The 11,782-nt window shown below is 36.0% G+C and overlaps 1 protein-coding gene across 1 annotated transcript in view; it reads left to right on the top strand.

The window, feature by feature from the left end:
- LOC109848664 (signal peptide peptidase 2-like) overlaps nucleotides 2,725-11,782 on the top strand; it is a 16,642-nt gene continuing 7,584 nt past the window's right edge. The window contains exons 1-6 of the mRNA XM_020418289.1: nucleotides 2,725-2,826; nucleotides 3,071-3,137; nucleotides 4,700-4,815; nucleotides 4,931-5,082; nucleotides 5,229-5,314; nucleotides 8,294-8,421. Coding sequence (XP_020273878.1) covers nucleotides 3,098-3,137; nucleotides 4,700-4,815; nucleotides 4,931-5,082; nucleotides 5,229-5,314; nucleotides 8,294-8,421 — 522 coding nt within the window. The 5' untranslated portion in view covers nucleotides 2,725-2,826; nucleotides 3,071-3,097. The remainder of the gene's footprint in view (nucleotides 2,827-3,070; nucleotides 3,138-4,699; nucleotides 4,816-4,930; nucleotides 5,083-5,228; nucleotides 5,315-8,293; nucleotides 8,422-11,782) is intronic.

The raw sequence follows: 11,782 nt of genomic DNA, 5'->3' as shown, positions 1-11,782 counted from the left end.
CCGAGAATCAAAAAGATTCAGATAACCCTAACTTTTATAGGATTGGTTACCTAATCTAAAAATAAAATTTCTCATTTATCGAGACGAAATTCTAACTCCAGCCTTAACTCTTATAGGTTTGACCGAAGGGGAAAAAGTGGAAGCCTTTCGTTTATCGAAAAGGAATTTTGATATTGGTCCTAACTGTTTGATGGTTTGACCAAGTGGGGTTATTGAGATGACCCTAACTTTTGTAGGTTTGATCGTTCAACTTGGGCGAAGGCCTTTCGTTTATCAAAAGGGAAGTCTGATTTGAAGATGAATCTCTCATTCATTGAAGGAATCGAGAGGGGATTTTGTCTTTGGTCCTAACTATAGGAAGGTTTGACCAAATGAATAGTGGGAGTGGTGTACAAATAACAGTAGAAATGTTGTGTTAGACCCTAGGGGGGGGTGATTAGGGTTTTATGCTAATCTAATCTGATTTTATACTAATTAAAACTAATCTTCTTGCAAGATAGATATACAAATATGTTATAAGCAAGAATAAGCAATATGAGCAACTAGCAATGAGATATACTATGAAATATATGCAAGAATATATAAACTAACACAAGGGTGAAATAAACAATCTACAAATGTGATAGGGCCATTTACGATGGTGACAAGAATGTAATGAACACTAAGCACAAATGAAACGCCAAAGCAAACTCAAACACAAATTTACGATGGTGACAAGAATGTAATGAACACTAAGCACAAATGAAACGCCAAAGCAAACTCAAACACAAGCAAATGATCATGGAGTTCGGACCTTCCGTCCTACATCTCCGCTCCCCACTCCCAGGGAGAAATCCACTATCACAACCGGGTTTTCTACGCTCACCTAAATAACGTTTACACCTCATAATGTTGGTTTTCAACGTTCATCGATCAACGTTCACAATCACTCATAATGTCGATTTTTAACGTTCACCGATCAACGTCTACTCCTCACACTCGGTTTTCTAGCTCACCGAAAACTTTACAATCTCACAATATTATAAATGATTTGTTCTTAACAATAGATGAGAACTCAATGTAAGCTCCCACTCAATGTTACAACACTCACTAACCCAAATATACTATGTATGAATACAATAAGCTCAATGTGGGTGCGTATAATAATAAGTTATCAAATCTAAACTCAATATAAAAACTAGCTTTAAAGAATGATAATCAAAACAAATATGCAAAACTCAATATAAAAACTAGCTTTAAAGAATGATAATCAAAACAAATATGCAAATGTAAAGCTAGATATGAGTTTAGAAATTCTTCTCTGAAAAACAAGACGGAGAGATGGATTAAGATGAAGCTCAATCAATATAGATGATCTCCTCCACTTGTAAAACAAAGTTCACAAATCAAACAAACTTTAAACCAAACTTAAACCATTGTTAAAAACTCTTTTAAACTTGTTTAAAACATTTTATTGGTTGTAGAAAATAGTTATGACAAAGGGGTATATATAGGGTAGAAGAAAACAACCCAAAAAAATCTCAAAAACCCACTAAAAAACCAAAAACAGAAGTTACCATTACTGTGAAATATGTATGTATGTATATAAATAAGTATTTGTTTCATATTTAACCAGAAAACCATAAAACCAAGACTTGTGTGTGTGTGTATATATATATATATATATATGAGATTAATGGGGATCCTTGTCATGGGAGGGGATTTCCTCCTATGACGCCTCTAAAATCACATGATTGAGCGATATTGTGGATGATCCGCTCCGTTGAACTTGATCTACATATTCTAAAACCCCAACACACCAAGTTTGGGGTGAACCCGTCGTCCGTTTGACCCTCCTATATATATATATATATATAAAGAAACCAATAAAATGTGTGGGTATATAATTGAGCTTAAAGTACCAACACATATAATATAAACCTAAACTAATTTACCCAAGCTAGAAGATCTTCAATAAGCTCGACTTGATAAACTTTGCGGATGAAGCTTGAACTTGGATCTTCAACTTGAATTGTATTGCTTCATTCCACTATTCCGCCAACCTCCATTGGATATGACCGTGAATGCTCGATTCCATCTATCCTCCAACGTATTGTTTGTCTATAATAAATAGAAAAACACAAACACTAGACAAAAAATATTAGAAGTAAATTATTTATAAATCATCATCAAAACAAAAAGACCCAACAGAAACATCTGGATGTTTTGTGTAATTTTATACTTTCAATGATGTTTTGTGTAATTTTTGAAACTTTTTAGGATATTTTTGCAATCTTCATATATGATAGCTTATTAATCTTTAAATTGTTAACCTGTAAGTAGTTCACATGGGATTATGATAGGATATAATTATGATTATAATATATTAAAATTAAATAAAATATTCAAATATCCAAGGGTAATATTAACAATGAAATTTTTTTTCGTGCTCGTACTTTTAAATAGAGTATTATATATTATTTTAAAATATCTATACAAGAGCAATTCAATTTTAAAGAAGTACAATAATAAATTCTATTTTTATATTTTAGACGGAATTAACTTTACTCCGAATGTTAAATGCCATATGAGAATTTGTGAATTGTTGCCGTCCTAATTAATAATTGTCCATAACAGAGGTGAAAAAGCACCCAAGTCATTATTTTTATTATTTTTGATTAAAAAAAACTCCCGAGTTATAAATACCTCTAATTATGTCTTTCTTTCCCTCCCAATTAAATTTTCCTTTATTGCCCCCGTGCAAACGTTATTCACGTTCCCCTTCCTCCAGATCTAGATCTACTCCAAAAAAATCCACGAAAAGAGCTGCTGAAAGTCCCACTTTTGGTAAGTCATCGCCTCGCTTATCTCTCTCTGTTTTTCCTCCGTGCCCTAATTTTCGCCGGAAAACCTCGCCGCCCGCTTCCGGTGATCTCATCGCCGGAGAACAGCGCTCCTCCTCTCTCTACTTCAACTCTCAAGTGATAGGGATTGATTCATGATAACTGACCTATAAAAATCAAGTTTCCAGTACTCAAGTCGACATCTTGCTTGTTCCCTTCATCAGCTTTTGCTTTGTTTTTTCTCTCAGGATTCTTTTGGGCCCAAGTTGCTGAAGATGATGAACCGCGAACGCGCTGCGAATTTAGCTCTTTTAGGTATAGCTCTCTTTCTCTACAATTTGGGTAAAGTTTGTATGATGAATGCCAACACCTTGGCCTTAAGAAACCCATTTTTAGGAGCTTTTATTGTTAGCATTATTTTCTCATGACGCAGTTGTTCATTTCCCAGACACTGCTTGATGAAAACTTACACACACCAAGAAGATGCCCCTATTTATTTAGAGAGCAAAGACGCTAATTTCTAATTGTTATATTGGAAAATTCTTGGCTGTGTAAAGCATGTATGCTTATATGATGACTAGATGGCCGCAACCTTGTTGCTCATGCATGCTAATGCCTGGTGCAAGTAAACGGAACATTATCTGACAAAGAACCAACTGAAAGCTTCTGGAGGTTATGAGATTGATTTTAGGCTTTAGCTTTTGAAATTTCGTTAGTAGATGCTGGACGACTGTTTCTTAGTTGTGAGTTGCTTTGGTTCCAGATTTCTGTAACTACATGCTTATGAAGGGATTGTGATTGAGACAAAATACATATTAGTATATAAGTCTATAGTCTATATGCCTCTACGTTTCTCTTATGTTCTTGTGTTTTAATGCTTGGTAATAAACCATACTGTTCTTTTGGGAACTTTACAAATGCGACAGGAACCTCTGATGATCACAAGTTAAGTTGTTCATGTGAGCTTGCTAATAAATGTCTTGGGAGCTTAGTAAGTGTTTTTAATGTATCTTTATTATGTTGCTCGTCTCTTGAAAGCTAACATGAGCATGGACACATCAACACAGACATGAAATGGTTTTGATGTTATGGAACGAATTCTACATTACTACACACGACACCAATAGGAAAAAAGAGATGTGTTGTGTCCGGTAGTGTTTGGCACGTGCATAACAAGACAAACCTTTTGGAAACCACTTGATATTGAGAAGTGTATAAGTTTTCTGGAAGGATGAAAATTGGCAGTGGTTTGATTTTCTATCAAAATGAGGAACTTTTCACTCGATGCTATTTTGATTTGACAGTTGATGACCAACTCTCGTGCTATGAATTACCAGTTTACTTGATTACTGGCCATCAAACCTGGAAACATTATACTGTGCAGTTGTTTTTTATGTGGGTTAACTTCAATTTTCTAAATCAGACAATAGGTATTGGCACCTCTGTTTTATCGGTACTGCATATCTGGACTGAGGCCAAAACTTAACAATCAAAGAGTCTACCCTACAACTTTGAGAGGGTATATCTGAAGTTACCAAATAGGAAAATCAATCCCCATACTTTAATTGACTACAAGCTAGGTATCATGCCACTAAAAAGATGTTCCGGATCACTGGTTTAACTGATCTTGTATTCAAGTGATTTTGGAGACCAAATATTCTAGAATGGATGTTGACAAATGTACCTAGGTGTGTGTTTTTAATTCTCATATGTTGGCAGTTAGTTCATTTTTTTGTTGGCTTAGATAACCATGCTGCTATTATGTAGTAACTTAGTACTTCATATTTTGTGGAAGGAGAAAAATATCTTGTTTTACGTTGGTTTATTGTGATGTTTTGTGCATATATAACATGCCGCTTGGTCCTTTTCTTTTGCAGGTCTTACCTTGGCACCACTTTTCGTAAAAATAGATTCCAACTTGAATGTTATTCTGACAGCATGCCTTACAGTTTATGTTGGCTGCTATCGATCAGTAAAGTCCACATTACCATCGGTAAGCTTTGCTATTTGGAAACCCTTTGATGTTCCTTGTCTCCATGGATCATGTTTTCATGAGCATGCTTAGTTTTTCTTATTATTTTCTTGAATGTCTCATGTGATGCATGCAGGAAACAATGTCCAATGAACATGCAATGCGCTTTCCTTTGGTTGGGAGTGCAATGCTTTTGTCACTATTTTTGCTCTTCAAGTTTCTATCAAAAGATTTGGTCAATGCTGTGCTTACATGTTACTTTTTTGTGCTTGGAATTGTCGCTTTCTCGTATGTTCTTTTCCCTTGCTTTTGTATTAATTTGTTATATCTAGATTATTAATATTAAAAGTCTGTTGCTGCAAGTTCATGTTTTTTCCTGATTCTTTTCCCGATTTTGACATAATTTCTCCTCTTTTGCTGATTTTTTCTTGCAGTGCGACACTATTACCTGCCATCAAGCGTTTTCTTCCCAACAAGTGGAACGATAACCTCATTGTTTGGCACGCTCCAATTTTTCACTGTATGTTATTTTACATTTGGATATCATTTACTTATTTTACCTTGATAATAATAAGTTTTGACCAACTAAGATGATTGATTCACTATTAAGATCTTCACAACATATGAGGTTCTTAACTATGCTTTCTAGTTTCTACTATGCAGCATGAGAATAGTGATCTCTGAAGTGGTTTTAGGTTGTGATTAATGATAGTTATGCATTTTTCTCAATTAGTTGTGTTCCTCGCTTCCAATTGAATAAGGGTTGATAGGGTAGAATCGATAGATATATGCTGTAGCATTTTTAGCATGGCGCCTCTCTAGGCTGTTCTTGTTAGACAATTCCAGAGGCGTGCAAATAACATGAATTTTAAGTGTAAGCATTAGGATTTCAACTTTCATGACATTTCTAAGAAATTAGTAATCCAAACTGCAGCTTTAGAGGAAATTTCATTGTCTTGTCTTCCATGGTTTAGGATTTCTCTTATCTTCATATACTGCCATTCCTTTTGCGTATGTTGGTAGGGGAAAGAACCTTAGGTAGGACTTTCCTGGTGAATTTCACCATACTAATTTCTATCCGATTGGGCATCTGTCAGGTGTGAAGATATAATGGAAGATGCCAACTGTAGTAGAAGGTTAGACTCAAAGAGATAAAATGAATTCCCTATCTCTCCTCTCTTCTTATGTCAATTCTCTTGCTTTCCATATCTTCCTGTCATACTATGAGGGCCTTCTTCAGGAACTTTATGACACCTCTTCCATTTCTTAATAACCGTATGCTAAGTACTGACATATATGATGTCATTGACATCTTATCTTTTGCTCTGAGGCCAACTTACCTTACTAACTTGGACCTATGATGCACTGGACATGAATCGGACTGGTATTGACTCTGCCCATGTCATCCAACTATAGACGAAAATAGTCATGGTATTGATGCTTTTAAATGCTTTTTTCCCTTTAAAATTTTGTCCCACTTCCACATAAGAGTAGGAGTAGAAATGGGTTAGTTGGGTTAGCAACTGGTCTTACCTATGTAGGGCAGAGTGAGACCTTAAAATGACTTCTTTTTATTAAGCAGACTAATATGCCAACCCAAACAACACAATTTTGTTTAAAGCTGAACTTCAACTTCTTATCAATTGGATAGGGTTCGTACTCGGGGTTCCTGTAATCAGGCCACAGCCAAGTTTTTGAAACTCGTCTAGAGGGGGAAAAAGATTGCAAAAGCTTGAGTGTGAATGGAGTTATACTAGATGAAAGTATATTAATGTGAGGGTAACATACATAAACCATTTGGCACTGCATGCTGGCCTTCAAAGACTCATACCAAATTTCCATTCTAATTCAAATGCAAGTAGAAACCAAAGTTAAAATTTCAAAAGGAAGAACAAATTAACATTTGCTAATGCCAAGGCTTCGATAGAGAGCACATAACATGTAAACCACCAGGACATCAATTGAAATTTAACTGAAAAACTCGGAAATTATCTTTAATTGGCCAAGTCTTAATGTAAAGGTTTGGGGTGGGTTACGGGAAGTCACAGGTACAACTGTGACTGTAAGCACACGTTCACACGTAGAAAGAAAAGGTAAGCCAAGCCAACACTTCATGTCCGGACCAAGTTGTCTTTTGGGGGGTCAACACTATGTACCCATACACGTTTATTACTGATATGAATGTGCTAGTTTTGTGCTGGTGATATGAATTATTGTATCCCAAAGTAAGAGGATGCGACTGAGACTTGGAAGTCTCTGCAAGTCTTCTGAGCATCCAACTATTTGCAGAAAGAATAGTTATGCTGGGAGTTATCTTCATATATTTAGTTAAGCCTGTGCTGCCTGGAGAGGAAGGACGTCGGGTTTCTCCAAGATCCAAGTTGTCTCCATCTTTTCCTTTTTAACATTTGGTCTGCTGAACTTGTAATCCTATACTTAATTTTCTTCCTTCGTCTAGTTTGTTGGATAACTCAAAGTTCTATTCTTTAATTGCAGTGACTACAAGGTCATCCTAAGCTTATACAAAAATAATGAAGATAATGACATCATTAATAACATTATGATTAACAACAGACTTTGTCCCAAGTCTTCTGGTTTGGTACATGATTCTTTTTCTATATTTGCGGTCCTAATTATGGCCTTTTCATCAGTTACATAATTAAATTAACCTTTACATACGCTGCTGATAGTTATTCTGATGCACTGCTATTTAGAATGCTCAATGGTGTCTTATATTTATGCATTTTGTATAGATCTTACCCATTTTTGTGTCAGATATTAGCTATGTTGCATGGGTACGGGTGTGGGTGTGGGTGCATGTATCGGTACGGGTACGGGTATGGGAGACATCAAATTTGTAAAAGGTAGGGAACAGGGACACGGCTATATATATATATTGGAATTAATAATTCATATGAGGACAAGGATGATATAAATTCCTATAACAATTTAATGTTTCTTTTATTATGTGGATTATAAATTGGAAAATCACAAGTTTTTGAACTAGACATCCAAACGACCCTTCAAAATCATAATTCGGAATCTGACCTAAGTCCAATGAGTTTCAAGAAGTGGATGTGTAAGTGTAGGATATATGTCCAAAAAATATATGACAAGTGTTTTAAATTAAAACATGTATAGTATAATTGACTAGATGCCCGAATAAATGTATGCATATATGCAAGGAGTTTGGGTATGGGTACGTGTCGAGTACGGGTACAACTTTAGATCAGAAGTATCCAAGTAACATAGGTATAAGTAACCCAGAATCCTTCTTTATCAGAGTGAATGAGAATCATGAAAATGAAATACGTTCATAGCTATTAGTGTAGTTAAAGATAGCCTAAATCTTACAAGCTGCTAATTACTTTCTCTGATTATGGTGTCAAGCAATTAGTTGTGTTGACTCAGTGTTAGTCTGGTTCTTCCTTTTCTTTCTTTCTTGCTTTCTTCTTCTTTTTTCCCCAGTGGACTTATAAATAAGTTTTACTTGATGCAGCTTTTTCAGTAGAGTTCACGAGGTCTCAGATTGTTGCTGCTGTTCCAGGAACATTTTTCTGTGTGTGGTACGCATCACAGAAGCATTGGCTGGCAAACAACATCTTGGGAATTGCATTCTGCATTCAGGTTGTCTTGTGGACTGGTTGGTTTCAATATCTTTGAACCTTCCTTTACATTCCTATGTTTTCCATGGTTTTCTCTTTTGCCCAATAGGGGTTTTCCCTTTTTTTTCTTTTCAAATCTATTATAAGGTTGCTATATTTGTACCCCTGAAAAGTCAATTCTCAATTTGTACCGCGGTACATATAATTGTCGTTTGTTACATTTTATGTTGCTTTTGTTACATATTTTACGAACTCTTGCTTCTTGATGTTATAAGGAGTTTTAGGCTTCTGTAGTTCAGGAGGAGGGGGGTGGTGGCTGGAGGGAGAAGGGAATTAGGGTTAGGGTTCATTGGATGACCGGAATTTGTTGGGAAAGAAATTTAGAGCGGCTCTGATACCACGTGAAAGTAATTAGAGAGACAAGAAGAAGAGATAAGTAGTCTCTCCTCTGCTGTGCTATGTTTATACTAAAAAGAAAAATACAAGAGTTGGCCCACAAGCAATGTGGGACTAGACACAAGATAACTAATCTCTCATATAACACGCTAGATGTAGACAAATATGTTGGCATGTAAAGTTTTATTCAAAAGTGAACGTTCTGCAGTCTTTTCATAGCGTGCATATAACTTGGAGAAGATTTACTCTGTGTTTGATCAATTTTGTTGGCAGTTTAGTTTATTTATTAACTCAATTATCTTGGCATTTTCTCTTCATTTTATTTGTTTTTAATCCTATGTCACAGGGACTGTTTAAGTCTTCAACTTCTTGTTTGTTACGTTAGTTTAAGTCTTGAAGCACTATTGTCTCTTAGAAAAAGGGATGAATTTGAGTTGTGATGGTGGATAAACTAACCGTGAGATCGAGATGGCTGGATGCGCGAGGGTAAATGTGCTTATGTTTTCCTTTCTCAAAACCAGCTAGGTGTTCATAATCTATCCTTTATTTTCCTATTACTTTATCCACTCTCCATCTCTGTTTATTATCTTTAAACCACATACAAATGAGAGAAACCCCGTGATGTTATGATACTTCTAGTCCTGGTAGGAGTTATCAAACTACCTAGTCATAGAAAAGGGAGTTCTATAGAAGTTAAACTTAAGGTGCCTAGTGGTAAGTGTTATGAAGCTGCCTAGGTGTCTGATTGAGTTACTAAATACGCTAAGCTAGATTGTACATAAACCCAATAAATTAGAGGATATTATTATGTGCTATTATGTATGAACCTGGGGGAATCACTTTGACTCTTATTTTTCCTTTTACTTCAAGCTATGCCATCCCGCTGCTTATCACTTACTGAGCTCTGTGCCTGCTGGCCTATCTTGAATTTTTTCTAGTGCCTTTCTTTTCTAAAGAAACTACATCAAACTCTTGAGCATGAATCACATCACTTGAGGAATGCATTTGTCTTATCGGTTGGATGGAGTGAGATGCTATATTTCTGATGGTCCTTGCACCTTCAGCTAGGTTTTAAATATTGGTTATCAGGGATTTATCGGACAGTCAAAATCCATATCGGATAGTGGATATCGGGGATATATCGAGGATAAGTAGTATTTATTAGAGTGACATTACCGGATGATGATATACATAATATAATATTCTAAAATGTAATCTAACCATACTTGAAAAATAAACATACCAAAATGTAAATAATTATGTTTAGGATCACTAACCAATGATAGAAACTCGGGTCGGGTCAGATTTAAAGTGCATTGAATAGATGCCTATTGTCCGAAATCTAAAACTCAAACCAAAGGGCGATAATTCCGATTTTTGGGCTAACAATATTGGCAGATAACTCACTTTATCGCCGCATTATCGGCGATAAACATCCAAAAACGACAACCGATTTAGAATCGAACTTATCGTAGCGGAAGACCCCAAATACCGATAAATCGCCAATAATATCGGTTTATCGGCCGATATTTAAAACATTGACCTTCAGTAACCACTTTGTTTGGTGAGGTCACTCTCTGAGGTAGCATTTAATGGATGATTATTAGCAAAGAGGATCATAGTTCTTTATGGACTGTTTGAGGCTATATATGGAGTTTGGGTGCTTCAGCTGTATTTCCCTTCTTTTGCTCCATAAGCACATTGTTGCGGTTTCAAACACTTTTTTTATTGATTTGGTTCACTGCCATTCTGCTGAGTGTATCCGTTGTCTGCATCTTTGCCATTGTGGACAGATATCCTCTTTTTTCTCCTGCGAATCTCTGTATGCTTCCCTGTTGATTGGACGGAATGTTTATAAGATGGCAAGAATATACTTATTATTAAGGTATTCAAATCTGTGATGTTGAGTTCCCCAATGTTTCTCATTTTTTGGCCTACTTATTCCATTTGATCGTTCATCCATATCTAAAATGTCTTGGTGGATAACATTGATGGCATGAATTTTAGGACGCACATTATCCAGTTACTAAGGCATCTACAGTGTGCATAGTCTGTCTTGGAAACCTAGTGGCTGACTACCTTATATTGACTCACAGGTCTTAGAAACCATTGGTTGGCTCCTTTCGGTCAAGTGGTGTCTAGGACCGGAAGCCTGCACTTTAGGACACTGCTTTGGGCTCAAGCAGATTTGCTATTCAATTATTGGCGATATATCACCTTCTCGTCTTCTGATATTGTAACCATAAATTCTACGTTGTGTTGATTGGATTTGAATGCATGCACGATGTTTCATCATTTTACTGGCCTCATTGGTGTGCAGATTTGAGGGCACATATTCTGTTTGCTATTCTGGACCGTTACCTTTTTTGGAGTATGATATATACGATGTTAAACCTTATTCTTATTTCTTGATTTGGATAAATCCATTTATTTACCATCCTGTAACATGATGTGTAATAGAATTTGGCAGAGATTAGGCATTGGTGGCAGGTGCGTCATCTAGCTTGCTTGAGGATTAGGGAGCACCCTAGGGTCCTGGCAATTGGTGGTTAGGTTTTCTTGGATATTCACATGGGTGTGAGTCCCTTTGCCATGAGAACTGAAAATATTATTTTTAATCAAGTGGACAAAATTGATATGATGTAGGGTCAATTTTAATTGTCAAAAGTATACAGCCTATGGAACTGTTAACTAGAATCTACTTGTCTTGTTCTTTATCTTTAAAAACCTTTGGTGTGAAGCTGCCTGAGGTCATATGACTAGACAGATCCTTGAAATGAGCTAATGAACTGGTACTCTTGACAGCAGTGTTGAATTTTGCAATGCCTGTGAGTGATATTATAAATGAAACACCTCATTTATTCGTATTCTGTTGATGCGGGGCAAAGCTTTGCCATGGTGAATTATTTATTCTTTCTCCCTTAACATGGTTATGCATTGACCTTTTTGTGAGATGGGAATTAGATGGCATTTGAGGTTTTCGTCTT

This window comes from Asparagus officinalis, chromosome 7, assembly GCF_001876935.1.
Source record: "Asparagus officinalis chromosome 7, Aspof.V1, whole genome shotgun sequence".
Lineage (NCBI taxonomy): Eukaryota > Viridiplantae > Streptophyta > Magnoliopsida > Asparagales > Asparagaceae > Asparagus > Asparagus officinalis.
Note: the sequence above shows the minus strand (reverse complement) of the source record. Positions and strands in the feature narration are given on the sequence as shown.